This window comes from Rissa tridactyla, chromosome 7 (assembly GCF_028500815.1).
Source record: "Rissa tridactyla isolate bRisTri1 chromosome 7, bRisTri1.patW.cur.20221130, whole genome shotgun sequence".
Taxonomy (NCBI): Eukaryota; Metazoa; Chordata; class Aves; order Charadriiformes; family Laridae; genus Rissa; species Rissa tridactyla.
Window position 1 is genome coordinate 44,981,139 of NC_071472.1, and position 16,483 is coordinate 44,997,621.

The 16,483-nt window shown below is 52.9% G+C and overlaps 1 protein-coding gene across 10 annotated transcripts in view; it reads right to left on the reverse strand.

Annotated features, from left to right (window-relative positions):
- Positions 1-6,396: 6,396 nt before the first annotated feature.
- Positions 6,397-16,483, reverse strand: part of MTMR4 (myotubularin related protein 4) — a 60,529-nt gene continuing 50,442 nt past the window's right edge. For 8 of the 10 annotated variants that reach the window (XM_054208884.1, XM_054208886.1, XM_054208888.1 and 5 more), the window contains exons 10-19: positions 16,121-16,249; positions 15,713-15,824; positions 15,058-15,253; positions 14,392-14,577; positions 13,423-13,593; positions 13,146-13,300; positions 11,537-12,779; positions 10,172-10,282; positions 9,787-9,875; positions 6,400-8,758 (exon numbers count right to left, since the gene is read on the reverse strand). In XM_054208884.1, coding sequence (XP_054064859.1) covers positions 8,581-8,758; positions 9,787-9,875; positions 10,172-10,282; positions 11,537-12,779; positions 13,146-13,300; positions 13,423-13,593; positions 14,392-14,577; positions 15,058-15,253; positions 15,713-15,824; positions 16,121-16,249 — 2,570 coding nt within the window. In that variant the 3' untranslated portion in view covers positions 6,400-8,580. Of the gene's footprint in view, positions 8,759-9,786; positions 9,876-10,171; positions 10,283-11,536; positions 12,780-13,145; positions 13,301-13,422; positions 13,594-14,391; positions 14,578-15,057; positions 15,254-15,712; positions 15,825-16,120; positions 16,250-16,483 lie in introns of all 10 variants that reach the window. The other 2 variants (XM_054208881.1, XM_054208891.1) reach the window with 2 other exon arrangements.

The window sequence follows — 16,483 nt, forward strand, 5'->3', positions numbered from 1 at the left end:
GCCGGCGGCAGGGGGAAGGACGCGGCGGACGCTCGCGCTCCAACGGCCGCCGCGCGAGGGCCGTCGCCCCGCCCACCCCCCAGCGCCGGGGCCGGCCCGCGCGCCGCCCGGCACGTGCTCGCCTCACGACGCGCGGCCCGCGGCGCCGCTGCCGCCCCGGCCTTGCCGTCCCCCTAAGCGCCGCCGTCCCCCTCAGCACCCCCAGCCCCCTCAGCTCCACCAGTCCCCCCAGTCCCCTCAGCCCCCCATCCCCTCAGCCCCACCAGTACCCTCAGTCCCCCCAATCCCCTCAGCACCCCCAACCCTCTCAGCACCCCCAGTCCCCTCAGCACCGCCATCCCCCTCAGCCCCACCAGGACCCTCAGTCCCCCGAGTCCCCTCAGCGCCGCCGTCCCCCTCAACCCCTCCAGTCCGCTCAGCTCCCTCAGTCCCGCCATCCCCCTCCCTCCCCTCCGTTCCCCCAGTCCTCTCGGCCCGCTGCCTCCTCTCAGCCCCACGGTCCCCTCAGCGCCGCCGTCCCTTTAGCCCCGCCATCCCCTCAGCCTCCGCATTCCCTCAGGGCCGTCGTCTGCTCTCAGCCCTACCGTCCCCTCCGCGCCGCCGTCCCCTCAGCGGCCCCCAGTCCCCCCTCAAGGCCGCCAACCCCTTCAGCTCCCCAAGTACCTTCAGCGCCGCCGCCTCCCCTCAGCTTCCCCGTCCCCTCAGCGCCGCCGTCCTTTCAGGCCCGCCGGTCCCCTCAGCCCCGGTGCCACCGGCTGCTCACGTCGGCTCCGTCGGGGAGCGGGCGGCTGAGAGCGGCGGTGACACCCGCCGGCAGCGCCGGGGAGGCTGAGGGTCCCCCATCACGGCGGGGCCCGGCGCGGGGCGGGGAAGGGGGCGGGAAGGCGGTAAAGGGTGTCCTCCTGGGCGCCGCCGTGGCCGGAGGAGGGCTGCGCCGGAGGCGCTGTGACAGGGCTGGCCCCGGGCGGGGGTCGGGGTGGGGGGCAAGGGGCAGGGAATAAAGAGCGGGGCTGAAGGGCCGGGTTCCCCAAAGGGAATTAATTTATTATTATGAAGACAGGCTGAGAGAGCTGGGGGGGTTCAGCCTGGAGAAGAGAAGGCTCCGGGGAGACCTTCCAGCCCCTTCCAGTCCCTAAAGGGCCTACAGGAAAGCTGGGGAGGGGCTGTTTGCAAGGGCATGGAGCCATAGGACGAGGGGCAATGGTTTAAACTAGAGCAGGGCAGGTTGAGATGAGACATGAGGAAGAAGTTCTTTACGCTGAGGGTGGTGAGACACTGGCCCAGGTTGCCCAGAGAGGTGGTGGAGGCCCCATCCCTGGAGACATTCAAGGCCAGGCTGGATGAGGCTCTGAGCAACCTGATCTAGTTGAAGATGTCCCTGCTCACTGCAGGGGGGCTGGACTAGACGGCCTTTAGAGGTCCCTTCCAACCCAACACATTCTCTGCTTGTATGAATTTAGATGTCACAGAGTAATAATCTTGAGGAGGGTGGTGAATGCGGAGACCTGGGCTGGTCAGGACACAAGCAGTGAGGAGCAGAGCGGCTCTGCCGCCGGGCCCGGCCTGATGGGGGACAGTGCTGGGTCGGGGCGCAGAGGGGGCAGACACGGGGTGCGGGATGCCGACCACGCGCAGTGCAGCCTCGGAGCTGATGACTACCGCCCATGGGAGCGGTGATGAAGTCAGAGAAAATGTTTGAAAGTGTCAGCTTAAAGTTCACTGGCAGTTGGCAAAAGAAAACTCGTTTAGAAGGGGTTGTGAGAGGAGCACAGTGCAAATCAGGAACTCTTAAGTGTCATGTTTGTCTGAAAAAAACCCCAAAAGTGTGCAGTTCTGATCTCCCCCGCTCCAGAATAGATCGCGTAGAGTTAAAATGGCATAGAGAAAATCAGCATCAAGGACATGAACTAACTTCAACAAAAGGAAATACAGAAGAAGAAATCTTCAGGGTTGTTTTTTTTATATATATATAAAAAGGTAGGTAGTAAAATTGTAGGTAGCATAAAGGAGGCAAGCATGACTATTGGAGGATGTCAAATAGAAGACATCAAATCAGGTACTTAACCACAGTGAATCTGGGAAGCTAATTGCCATGGGAGGTTACTTGGCTGAGGGGGGGGAATTAGCTATATTCACGAAGAATATAGCTCTTAAAGCCTCCAAATATAGCACCTTTGTCACTGTTAGTCCTCGAACTGAGCTCATACCTGAGACGTGCCAGTACGCGTCTGCCCTCTTACACTCTTCTCAGGGTTCTGCTGGGACTGCAGGGACTTTTTTTTTCCCCTGCCCTAGCGCACCTATTCTTACTGGTTTAGAAGAAGAACCTGCTACGAACCAAAAGGGGAAGAGTTGGAGCTGGGAAAGGAGGAGCGTGGTAATCTCTCTCTCTCCGCTTGCATCCTATCCAGGGGTCACCAGCAGTGACAGAAGAAGAAAATGACATTCCTCTCTCTTGGCTGCCCTCAGAGCAAGAAAGCGGTGAGAAGACTGAGCACCTGTGTATTTCCTGGCCTTAAATACATTATCTTAGAGTTGGCGTAAGATTTCTTAGCAAGAAGGTACAAAACCAAACCCCTTCTTTCACGGAAATCATTCCTATTGCTTTGGTTTACAGCACAGCCCCAAAGCAGCATGGCAAGTGAAAGCGCAGTAAGTTTCAGATAAGGGGACAAAACTGAATAAACCGACAGGAAACTGTTCCTATTTGTAAACTGACAGCAAAATCACTCTGCTTTTCCGCATAGCTGAGGTGAGGAAAAAGATGTTAGACGGACTAGCTTAAATATTTGGGGTGGGGTTGCTAACAGAGTTCCCCACTTCAAATTAAAGCAGACAGGTAAAACAGGAAACGGGACAAGGAAAAACGATGATAAGGAGAGATTAGAAGATTTTACTTTTGCCTCTTTTTCAGCAGACTGGCTGATTATTTCTCAGTCGCTGCCTGTCTTGGGCAGATTTAGCACATTTATCATTATTCTGAGTCAGTACCAACAGCAGGAAGGAGGAGAAATTTTGCCGGAGTTGTTATCAAAGCTAAAATCCTGCACCACAGAAGGATGTTGCGTTTCCCAAGGAATTAATGGCCTACAATTCCAGTGAACTCATGCTGCCATCTTCCCAAGAGGCTTTGCATTTTTATTTCCTCTTAAGAGGAAATATTTATTCTCTTAAGAATTATGGGATGGCTGCTCAGTGTAAACAGCCAAAACTTCAGTAAAGCATACAGAATGCAAACCTGAAAAATCAAGAAAAAAGTCCACTTCCCTAAAAAAACATTTTCTCAGTATTCCCGAGATTGCCTTTTGCGTTACTTCAATTAAAGGATTTAAGGCTTCTTCCCTCTCTCCCCGTGCAGCAGGAGCGCAAGACAACTGCGACTACCTGATGGCGGGACAGGTGAGGTTTTTTGTTATCACCCGTAACTCGGGTCAGAGCCAGCAACATGTACAGACCGAATCCCTTAAACTAAAGCCCCGAAACACGGGTCCCTTTATAAGCCTTTCCTTCGGTACTTTGAAGCTGTGAAACAGAGGACTTTTTAAAGACAGAACGATGTTTTCCATGAGCATCCAGAGCGTGGCTCGCTCCCAGCAAAGCCACGGCTCGCACCTCTTTGCGCCTCGCTGCTCATGCTGGGTCTTACAGCAGGAGGTACAGCCCAAGGGAACGGCTTTGTAGCCCTGGCAGGGAGGGCACTTGCCACGCCACGCCAGGCTAACGATGAGAAGCGAGGTAACGGTCCCTTCAGCTCTCCTGGCAGATCAGCCTCCGAACCCTTCGTGCTTTGGACTTCATGCAGGGGCTCTCTGGAACAACGTGTTCTGGGGAACACGGGAAGTTTCCTCTCGCTTGGAACGCAACAATAATACTGAAATGCTTTTTGGCAAGAAATGGTGTAGCTCAGTTGAAAGCTGTTGGACTACACAGGCTTGACAGGTAACGCTGTCAGCTGAAAAAGTGCCCAGCCCTTTCAACCAGCCTTGATGCTGTTCCCTCTGCCTCTCTTCTCATGCTTCCCTCTCCCCCTCCAGCCTTCGCTCACCCTGCCCGCCCCACACTGACCTACAGCATTCACTCTTTCTTCCCCAAACTGCGATGCTCTGGCTCCGAAGCAAGGTGAGGAGCACAACCCGCCCGGCGGCATGGGTTCTCTCCTCCCCGCGGCCCGGGTTTCCTTCACACCCAGCCGTGGGTCCGGCAGCACCGCTGCTGCCTCTGCTGTCTCTATTACAGTTGTTCCTCTTCAAACGCTCACCTGTTACAAGTCGGTGACGCTGCACGCCTCCCGTCTTTCAATACCACTGGAGTCACCTGTTTTAGGGAATACTTTACTTACCCTGCATTTGAAAGGAAGACGCTCCGCACAGTGCACACCCTGGACCTGTTAAGCCACATGCGTGGCTTCACTTTTTGTCTTTCTGCAAATCTGCACGAAAAGAAATCTGCATCTTTTTCTGACTATGAGTGAGGAGACATTGTTCTTTGCTACTATCTCAAATTTCCTAGCTTGTTCTTGAACGGGACTGCTTCGTTAGCAGGTGACAGTGAGCGCTTTACAACCTATAGCCACAAAGAGCAGTGGCATGGCAATGGTGAATACTTTGTCCCAGGAGCACAGCGCTTGCAAATCCCCCTCCCAGTGCTTACCCTGACGCTGCTGTCTCCTCTCTCGAGCACTCCGCTCTTCTCCAGTGGGGCCAGGCAGCACCCGGCTTCTCAGCGCAGAGGGGGCACGGGGACGTAGAAGGGACTGGGCCTTCAGTAAGAATTGCCTGCAAACGCGTCAGGACAAACTACGCTTGCATGGGAGAGTCGAGTTGCATGACTGGCCTAAACTTTGTGAGGCTGAAGTTGGGTGCTCCTTTGCTGCATTTTTTTTTTAAATTATGATTTTAAACAAAAGATGCTGCATGCAGGCCCCAGTGTACCCAGGGTCAATCTGACAGATTGGTTTTAACTTGAGAGACACAGAGCTGCCCCACGTACCACGAACAAATGGCAATGCCTGGAGTTCACTTTCACAGAAGTCTAACGTTTTGTGGAGAGAAATATCCTATTTCTTTCTTACACTGAAAATGGAATAGACGGACACCCTCGATGGCCGCCTCCGAAAGCCTGCATGCTCCTCGCCCCCGTCTCCTGCTCCGAGCCCTTCCCAGCTCAGGACTCGCAGGCTCCCAAGGCCACACGGCGCTCCTCTCCCTCTCCTTCTCCCTCAAGGCTCGACATGTCCCTTCACACCCCCCGCAGTTTTACCATTAATGGCTTAGCAGCTGAACGATACCAACCGTTGCAAGCTTGACCAGGCTTCTCACTACACCTAAATCTCTGTTTATTTTGTTCAGTGGCCGATGAGATATTATGGTACATCATAAGCAGTTCCGGTTGTTAATTTGCTAAGAATTCATGGCAGTTAGTGCACTGATAGTGGAAGGCTTTGATCTCACTGTTTGTGCGAGGTTTAGACACATTTCAGCACACATATAGATTACCTCACGCTGAACGTCTTGGCAAATTATGGGTTTATATTCTTTAAGTGATAATGCTTTGTTCTGTGCTCAATAATCATGATTTTTAAGCGCGCTTTGCTGGCGTGACCAGCCTGACATCGCAAGTCACAAGTGTCTCGGCAAAAGGCCTCTATTCAGTTTGGAATGCAGTGGGGGAAATGCTGCCGAAGCGCGGACCCGGCTGGCGCTGGGAAGCCAAAGTGTCACCCAACAGCCCCAGCAGCTCGCCCTCCACCGCCTGCCAACATGACATCGGAACAGTTAAAACCAGAGCCTGGAAGTTAATCAGTAGACCGTCCTTTCTGTAAAAAATTTGTTCACGATGAATATTCAGCACCGTCGCCTCCAACGAGGATCTTCTTTCGTGTGGCTGCTTCAGGAGCAATGGTTAATTTCTAAATGCGACAAGCGATCTCGCTCTGAACATTTCCAATACAAAGCGTTTAGGTACTACCTGTCTGACATGAACACTGACCTGAACCACGGGAGCAGTTTACCAGTGATCGGCTCAATTCCAAGATCCCTGGATGCTTTAAATTGTGGACAGGCTTTCCAGAAGATTCTCTCCAGCTCCACCACAAACTGTAACTGACCTGCGTTGCCCTTGGCGCACCGAGCCGACCGGGCACAACAGTCCCCATCTGCCGTCCTGCACAGGGGAACACAACACACAACCCACCAGGGAAAAGTGGTAGAAGCCTGTTGGTGAAGAGCTAGTGAATCCTGCCAAAAAATTTCTTGGAAAAGAAAAATTTCTCACCGAGTCATTGCGGGAGAGGCTGGAAGGGACTGGAATGCTGGGCAGCTGCAGGTTTGTTCGGAAGAGAGCAGAGGGCCTCAGAGTTGCGTCCTCCCCTTGACTCTTATTTGTGAGAAGGGATATTAAATTCCTAACATTCCTTAATCAAGGGAAAAGGCAGCAAGTGACAGCAGCCTGGGAAACATCGTGCAAGAATTCACCACAAACGAAAGAATGGGTCCAAACACAGCAGCACTAATATAGAGATTTTATTTCGACTGTATTGAGTTGTACAGCACATTTTGTTTGTCACAATGCTATCGAACTGATTTTAGAGTTTTTTTTGGCCAGCACATTGTGACGCTGAAACTCACAAGAGCTAAAAGCAGTTTGAACTAGTGGCCTGAACGGAAGGGCCAGGAGTACCTAGTTTCTGGCTTCCTTATTGCTTGCAGTCACTCCAACACGTGGAAAACAGGAGCGGATCCAGTTTCTTCTGCCAGCCCAAGGGTCACTCTTCCATGTCGGGCAATGACTGCAAGGTACAAGGCAGGGGAGAATCTGAAGCAAGGTGCCTTCTCTTCCCAAAGCCATATTGGTTGTTCCCAGTATGGAAAAGAAGCAGAGTCCAAGTAAGTACAGGGTCTTCCGATGATGCTAGCTTTGCTCGCACTATTGGGATTCACAACACCAGAGGCTGACATACCACAGTGCAGGAAAGGGTCATTGTTCCGTTCCCTCCGACGGAGATGACAAACCGTTAGCAAAAAACTGGGGAGACCAAACAGTGTCAAGTACTTTGCCTTGTTAGCAAACCAAATGTCCTCACAGGTCTCAGGAGGTGCAGAATACACCAGCTGTGTTCAGTTAGCTGGAGAGAAAACCTGCATTTCTGCAAAGAAATGCCCCACTTCCAAACCCTTCTTCCTCATTAATAGCCACAGATTTCTTAGAAAGGAGGCAGGATGGATACTCCCCAAGGGATCCAGGGATTTAAAAGCCCACCCAAAGCCCACTTTCTTTCTAAACCTTTCTTTCTTTCTAAACCCAGTTCCTTTTCCTTAGAATGAGTTGGGATTCCTGCTCTCTAGTTTAAAGAGGCAATTACAAGTTGGCAACTCTGAACTTTGACCGCTGCACAGGAGACAAAAAAAGAAGTCAAATTCGAGAGGCATTTTAGGTAGCGCTGGGGCGAGTCAGAGAGATTGTTTCCACCACTGAACGTGCCGTGTTTATCGCTGTAGCTTGGTTATACATCCTAAAGTGAAAAGCACAGACCATAGTGTCTCTGTCAGCCAGTGTCCTTCCCCACCCCCATTTTGGTATCGATGCTTCATTCTCCCTTCTTCGGGTTACATTAAGTGCACAGAAATATATAGCAGCATTTGGACTGAAACCCTCACATACACCAGACAGCACATTCCAGGAGGTAAAACAACACGTTATGGCCTATACCCTCAAGGTATCAAGTTTTCAGGATAATAAAGAGCAGTAGGAAGTGGAGAGCTGAGGGCGGAAAAGGGGAGGAGGAGCAACACAGGACAGCGAGTTCTGTTTCCATGCCAGGAGAGGATCAGGGTGCCACTCCTGTGCTAGCACCAGGCCGTGACACTACCGCAGACAAAGCAGACGGGCAGAGCAGAAGTGAAAAAGCAGATCTCCCCTGGCCCTGCAGTACGGGGGTGGGCAGGGGCAGAGTCAAGTGCGTTCACCAATTCTAGCGGAGTGTGAAAACGGGCAAAAGCTGCTTGGCCCGTTTTCAGCCCGAATGAACTTCTCTTCAACGCTCAAGAGAAAAAAAAAAAAAAAGAAATCAATTAGTGATGGCTAATGAGTCTTGTTCACCAAGCTGATCGCAAATCACACTCATGGAAAGAGAATCTACAGAACTGCTCCAGGCTGAGGCCCTTCCAAAGCACACGGCACCACCCGGAGTCTGCCCGCTTCCGTCTCGTACAGCAGCCTGCCTTGGTAGGGGGAGATGGTTCTAAACATGCCTTTCTATTGCTTTGGGGGTACTTTGCACAGGCAATATCTGTGAAAACATTGCTTTCCAGCCCACAAAAGAAAGAGGTCGCAATCCCCTCTTTAGCCCTAGGTCGTCAGACTAAATGTACGGGCCCACCAGTACCAGAGCGGGGACACACACACCATACTCTAATCTGAGCTCCTCTGCTCCGGACTGACAGTAAGACTGCTGAAGACAGCGCATTCAAGCTTGGTGTTCAAGTGTTGCACCAACGGCCTTCACAATTACAGTGGAGGCAGAGTCACCCTTCAAACCCACGAGAGAAAAGGCTGGGCTTCAACAGGTCCCTTGTCTGGCATTCAGCTGGAAGCTGTGGCAATGGGTTTCTTCAGATGTTGGCTCATGAGCTCCCTGGCACGAGACACTTGGATGTGGTCATAACAGGAGTTACAAACGAGGACAGGGTCGTACAACTGCTGATCAGGGATGGGCAACTTCAGGTGGCAGCAACCAGCGCAAAACACGTTCCCACAGTTCCTGTCAAAGAGCAAGAAAACCGGTAAACAGAGAGCTGGGAAGACGGCAGCAAAACTTCAGCCAGCGCAAAGGGTCCAGTTCAGGGGCGAAGTACCAGCCTTACTTAGGGCTCGTCAACATGTTCCTTAAAGTATATTCTTAAAGCACTGTGCTCTCCAGTGCAAGATGCCTGGCACGGAAAAGGGACTAATGGGCATTAAGGATCAAAGGCCTTGGAAAAATAGAAACAAGAACAATGTAGAATCATAGAATCATAGGGTTGGAAGGGACCTCTGGAGATCATCCCGTCCAACCCCCTGCCAGAGCAGGGTCACCCAGAGCAAGTGGCACAGGAACGCGACCAGGCGGGTTTGGAATGTCTCCAGAGACGGAGACTCCACCACCTCTCTGGGCAGCCTGTGCCAGGGCTCTGCCACCCTCACAGCAAAGAAGTTCCTACTCATGGTTAGGTGGAACTTCCTATGATCAAGTTTGTGCCCGTTACCTCTTGTCCTGTCCCTGGGCACCGCTGAAAAGAGCCTGGCCTCATCCTCCTGACACCCACCCTTTCAGTATTTATAAGCGTTGATGAGATTCCCCCCTCAGTCGTCTTTTTTCCAGACTGAAGAGACCCAAATCCCTCAGCCTTTCTCCATAAGAGAGGTGTTCCAGTCCCCTCAGCATCTCGGTAGCCCTTTGCTGTCCCCTCTCCAGCAGTTTCCTGTCCTTCTTGAACCGGGGAGCCCAGAACTGGACACAGTGCTCCAGATGCGGCCTCCCCAGGACAGAGCAGAGGGGGAGGATGACCTCCCTTGACCTGCTGGCCACACTCTTCTTGATGCACCCCAGGATGCCATTGGCCTTCTCTGCCACGAGGGCACATTGCTGGCTCATGGTCAGAATGGGAATCTGCAGGGAATTTATGAGGCCTGGCAAATAAAGGAAAGACCTAAAACTTTCTCCTTAGGAGCTGGAGGGAACAAACATCACAGACAGGCATTTGGTGAGAAACAGGCTGAGAAGAGGGGAACAGCGATACTATTGTTTACCTGCAGTGATGCCTCCGTTTGGCCAGCCAGAATTCACAATCACAGTTAAAACAATGCGAGGCCATGTGGTCCGGAACCCACCGCGTGACCTAGGGCAGACACCAATCCTCATCAGCTTTAAGTTTGAACACGACAATGGCCAGGTCTCAAGACACCAGCGCAGGTGGAGATGTGGCTTTGGACCACCACAGGCCAGCCCAGAGCAAGCCCACCCCACAGGTCCCCCTTCTACCGGGCACAGCAGCAGCAGAGAACGTGTTAAAGGACTAGGGTGGCTGCTTTCTGCCTTGCTTCCAGCCCACTCTCTGCTGCCATAACCACCAAAGTTAGCTGCAAAGAAACATTCTCTCCTGCTGCATTACAGCTGCTGTAACAGGACACGTACCTCAGTCTCCTTCTTATCAACAGGCTCCCAGCTCGCTTCTGACAAACAATCTTCACTATGATCGGAACAGAAATCCTCAGTGTCACTGCCGTCCGATTCCTTCAGACATGTCTGCAAAAAGAGACAAAGTCAACAGATCTGCCTCAATTGCAGGGTCAAGGGCATTCCCTGCCCTGGCCACGCTGGGTGCTTCTGAGGGGCATGTGGGTGGCTCCACAGCTCCCCACACAAGGGGGTAAAGCGCTCATGACCATGTAGGAGCCGTTGCTTGGCCCTCAAGAAGCAGGGATACCTTTGGGTGGCATGAGGACACCGCATGTGGACAGGAGGGGACAGGGCTGAGGAAACACAGGAACAATCTTAACCACCCACTCCAAAGGTAAGAGAGCAAGAGCTGTGGGTCGGGGGGACGCAGGGACCACCGCACCGCCAGAGTCACAGAATCACAGAATCTTCAGAGTTGGAAGAGACCTCTAGAGATCATCTAGTCCAACTCCCCTGCTAAAGCAGGACTGCCTAGAGCACATCACTCAGGACTGCATCCAGGCGAGCCTTGAAAATCTCCAGAGAAGGGGACTCCACAACCTCCCTGGGCAGCCTGTTCCAGTCCTCTGTCACCCTCACTGTAAAGAAGATTTTCCGTGTATTTGATCGGAACTTCCTATGTTCTAACTTGTGCTCATCGCCCCTCGTCCTGTCACTGGGAACCATTGAAAAGAGCCTGGCACCATCCTCCTTCAACCCACCCTTTAGATACTTGTATGCCATAATAAGGTCTCCCCTCAGCCTTCTCTTCTCCAGGCTAAAGAGTCCCAGCTCTCTCAGCCTTTCCTCATAAGGGAGATGCTCCAGTCCCTCAGTCATCTTAGTTGCCCTACGCTGGACCCGCTCCAGCAGTTCCCTGTCCCTCTTGAACTGGGGAGCCCAAAACTGGACGCAGTATTCCAGTTGTGGCCTCACCAGTGCAGAGTAGACGGGGAGAATGATCTCCTTCGACCTATTGGCCACACTCTTCCCTATGCAGCCCAGGATTCCATTGGCCTTTTTGGCAACAAGGGCACATTGTTGGCTCATGGATAATTTACTGTCTACCAGGACCCCAGATGCTTCTCCTCAGAACTACTTCCCAGCAGGTCCACCCCTAACCTATACTGGTGCTTAGCATTCTTCCTCCCCAGGTGCAGGACCTTGCACTTGCTTTTGTTGAACCTCATTAGGTTCTTCTCTGCCCAGCTCTTCAGCCTGTCCAGGTCACGCTGGATGGCAGCACGGCCCTCTGGAGTGTCAGCCACCCCTCCCAGTTTGGTATCATCAGCGAACTTGCTGAGGATACACTCTGTCGGGGCGTGAGAGGCAGTTACTTACAAAGTCATCCTCGTAGTCCATGGGCGGCTCGGCCGGAGGGGCGCAGAAGTGGCGGATGTCCAGGCGCAGCTGCAGCTCCCGCACCTGCCTGCGCAGCTGCTCCACCTCCTGCTTGTAGCTGGCCTCGATCTGCCGCAGCCGGTGCTGAATCACGTCCGTGGGGAAGGGGAGCCCGTCATCGTCCAGGTAGAGAGGAGGCACAGGAGAAGGACATTTTGGCGGCACGTGCTTGGGACCAGACGCTTGTTTCAGGTGGTAGGGTAGCCACGAACGGCTGGGCTTCCCCACGGGGCCTGCAAAATGCGTGCTGACGTGGCCAGAGCAGGCTGAGGGTTTCGCACCTTCCCTGGCAGCCCACTGGCCACTGAGGCACAGGCCTGGCGCCCGCAGCGCTTTGCTGTTCAACCTCTTGCTGCAGCAGCCGTAGGAGAGGAGGTGTCTGGGCGCAGGCTCCCCATTCGGGAGCGATGTCACCATTCCTTGAAAACTGTCCCAGTTGGACCCCAGGAAGGAGAACTCGCTGCTTTGGCTCTGGGAAATAGGCTTGTGCCACTGCTCTAGCGGGACTCTCCCCAGCCGGCCAGGCTCCTCGCAGGGCACATTCCTTCCAGCATCACCTTTGCCGCTGTCTTCATCTGGGCAGGGGATGCCTGGGGCAGGGCCTGGGATGTCCTGACAAGGGGTGCTTGGTGCCAGGGCCTCCTGGCTAGGAATGTCTTGGCAGGTGCTTCTCTTGGGGCAGCCTCCTCCATTGGACACCATGCCAGTAGCCTTCAGAAGTTCCTGGGGACCGGTTTCTAACTGCTTTCCGGAACTGCTGGAAACCTTGTCAACATTTTCCTGTCCGGAAGGATTTGGAGCTGGAGACGTACCATCCACTTCCTCCATGTGTGTTCCGTTTCCCTTTTCTGCCTCCAGAGAGACACTGCCTGCTGGCACAGAAGCCCAGCTGCTCAGTTGCCTGCTGTGCCCTTCGTGCTCAGCACGGCTGCTACAAGCGCTGCTGGCTTGCAGTGGAGCGTTTTCCTCTTGCTCCTCCACCTGCCGTGTCTCTCCCGCAGCCACTGCGCTGCCTTCACCCAAGTGCAGCTCAGCTCCCTCAGCGGCAGCGTGCCGGGCTTCCAGCCCCACCCGGACGTCCTGGCAGTGGTTATTCAGGTTGGGATCACTAGAGGTGCGGGTCAGCGGGCTGCTGGAGTCGCAGGCTGAGAGCAGGTCATCCATAGATCTTGTCTTTGGTAATCTAGAACCCAAAAGCAAACAAATCGCAAACCAAAAACTCCTGAAACTTTCCTCAATTCAGTTGAAACTGAAATGAGAGACAGGAAATATTCCTAATTACAGATGATGGTGTGGGTGGGGAGGGGCAGTGCAGCAGCAGGAGCTGAAACGCACACCACTATAGCGTGGCCTTCGCAGTCTGCCTTTCTAGGTGCAGCAGGGAGCCGTACACGTTCTTCTCCAAGTGGCTGGGACAACACTACAGAGCTCTTGCTCTCCACAGGAAAGATGAGAACAACAGGTAAAGCAGAGGAACTACAATGAGCAAGGAGGGAAAGAAGGCCTGCGGGGAGGAGGCAACCCAGGATTGGGGATTCTAGGTTCTTACCTGTCCAGACATCTGCCACTGAACTCCTGGCTCTGAGATCCAGGGGGCAGGTAAATATCCATATCATCCTGTCCCAGGGGATGGGGCGAGGAAGCTGGGAGATACACTGCTGTCCAGACGTGCAGCGCTCGCACGTGGCACACTGGGTGCAGCACCTGCAACAACCACTGACAATGAGAGATGAATGCAAAAGGAAACCCCTCCAACCTCTCCCTACCCAGTCCCTGGTACCCGGCAGGCGGAAAGCCTGGAAAGCTGGGCCAGGAGCTCTACTGACCTGCTCCGAGCCTGGCATATAGAGAAGATTGTGGAAGTTCTTATTGCCAGCCCGCAGGAGGGACCACACAGAGCAGGTACGCTTGTAGATGTTGTGCATCTCTCGCTCGCAGGGGCTGTTCCCCAGGAAGGTCCCGTAGAGGCAGGAATACGTGTGCTGCACCAGCTTCACCTGCAGCATCGGAGGGGGAACAACTGTCAGGGCCATTGGGAAACGGTGTCTCCTGTCTACAGGGGAAACGTCTTCTGCTCCACTGGGATGGCTCACGCACTTCCTACCCACCTGGTGACCTGATTGCTGTCCTGTCTGCCACACAGGGCAGGACAGCCAGGGGACAGCAACAGGAATCACTTAAAGTGAAAGCAGCAGCCAACTAATACCATACTCATAACTGATACCATACCCATCCCTCTATGGCCCTAACCTGTATTGTTTGATAAGAGAGAGCTTAATAGCTATCTTTTCCCTAATTTATTTTTTTAAAATGCTTCAGAGTCATATTGCTCCAAGATATGGCAATCAGGCTTTTAATCACAACAGTGCTGCTGATGGTATCTGAATTCACTGGGCTAGAAAGGGACCCGGAGAAGGAGTGATGCAAAGAAACCAGAGAATATAAACCCTTCATCGCTGTGCAATCTGCTCGGTACTCCGGGCCTGCGGTACCCGCTGGGAGGAGGAGGAAATTGCAGGCAGCTAAACAGAGGCTAGCAAAAGCATCACACACACACACAGAGAACCAGGTCAAAATACCGCAACTGAAGGGCAGGGCTGGACCCACACGGCGAAGGAATGTCAGGAATGCCAGCAGAGAGCCCAAGCACTACCCGGACACTTCCCCGTTTTTAAAGAATTCAGTTGTTGTTTTTTTTTCTTTCAACTACAACACTGTAAAATATCACGGCCTTTCTTCTGCCTCTGCTCACAACTGGCGAGGGATAAAGAGATGCTTGCATGTGTATTTCTTACCAAAAAAGCTTCGTTAAATTCGAAGAGGCAAGGAAATTGCTTCAGAAGCTGATGAACGGCATCCAGCCACTGGAGAAAAACTGGGCACTGCTCATTCTGATCTTCCACCTTCTCCTGGTGACCACAGCGATCCCCGAACTTGTGACCAAAATCCAGCCAATCTGATTCCACAAGCACCTGGAAGCCCTGTGAATAAGAGAAAAAAACCCAAACCTAATTACAGACACTTTGCTATAGGCACGTAGCAGGACAAGCCAAGCCCCATCCACCAGCAGTGCCAGGCAAACCCAGGACTCCTGAAGGGAAAGGAGGGTGCAGCGGTGCTTGGTTTGGGAGCAAAGCTACCTGAACGTCAGAGGTTTCCAAACACAAGCAGCTGTTATTTCTAGAAAAGAAACAGCTTGGAGAAGATGCACAATTAAGAGTAGGGAAGCAGCTAAACCTTAAACACAAGAAGTTATTTACCACAGTACTTCTCCAAGCTGGGCAGAGGAGTTCACCAAAACCAGGCGAGAACAGAACATGGAAAAACCCGACACCCACAACAGTAGCTCTGAAATGCCACAATGCTTATTGCCAAATGCGATCCTGCTCCTTTCTCCGGAGACTCCAAGCCAAAAGCTGCCTTTTAACAGCCAGGAACTAGCAGCACAGCACAACTCGTACCTCCATGGTCCTGTAGTAAGGGTCCAGAAGAATCTTTGCCAGCGCTACAATCTGCGGAGTCCTGTCCCAGCCATCAGAGCAATGAACCAGCACCGGGCGCCCTTCTCTGTCAACCGCATTGGAGACCAGCACCGCTGCCTTCAGCATGACAGAGAGGTGCTGCAGCCACTTGGTACTCTCCAGGGCTGAAAGCCAGCTACGAGGGGCGCAAAAAGCAAGAAAATGGTTGCTTAGCTCTCCAGTGAAAAAAACAAAAACACAACCAAAACCAAAACCACCCCCCAAATATATTTTAACCAAAGTCTTTTTTGAGTCCTCAATGGAAATCAGTCTTTTCTAAAACACGTTCAAAAGGAGCCAGCCAGCCTGGGAATAAGTGCAAAGAATCCAACGCCTAACGTCAATTTTTCCCACATACGGCTACATGTCAGGAACCCTCAGAGGACACACAGCAAGTGACACTATGGCAGTGCTGCAAACCCTTCTGGATTACCAGGCATCAAAACAAGCAGCATTCGAGCACCGCGAGCACTTTCTTAACCCTGTTTTCTGAGGTAGAAACCTGGGATGGGAAAAAGGAAGAAGGAGGGAAAAAAAAAAACCCCAGGACATTAACAGACGTGGCGTCAAACTCAGCAAGAGAACAGTCACTTACTTGCTGGGGTCTGGCACCTGGCTGCAGACCGCACGCAGGTACTGGAAGCTGTTGCGGATGGAGTGGATGTTGGCCATGCCCATGAACACGACTTCACAGTTTGGGTAATACTCTGAACACAACAGACAGAAACACTCAGAGAGAGCTGCTGCCACTGCAGCAACTGCCTCCACACACTTTAGCCAGCCCCTCACAGCACCATCTCTGGTCTCCAGGCAGTTTTTGTACAAAAGCCTTGTGGGTCAGCAGCAATATATCAGAATAATGGACTTTACAAGAGCAAGAAGGGGAACGTGCTCCCAGAAACTGAGTAGCAAAATGCTGCGCCCCCTCAACTGCACTCTAGGACCCACTTGACAGAGCAGGTCCAAGACGAAGACGTTCTGGGATGTGCTCAGCCCTCTGTACCTTCACATTCACAGCCGCCTCCCTTCGCTCTGTTGGCCACAGCCGCAGTGTAGGACCTGGCATCTAGAATCAGCAGCTTCTGAGGAGTTCCTGCGTTCTCCACACCTGAACATGCGGTGAGGGACGAGTCTGCAGAGACAGACACGGACTGAGCTCCCAGCATCTCCCTCCCTCCTACGAGGGGCCTCCAGTGCCACCCAACACCGGCCGCGTACAAGCCCAGAGACCCGTCCCACACACCGCAGTCAAGGTGTGACAGGGCCCAGCCAATCCATCTGAAGACCAGGTTTAAACCTTGCGTTGTCACAGCAATATTTAGGTGTAGGAAGCGCTGAATAATTTGCACGTTTAGGAGAGAGGGGA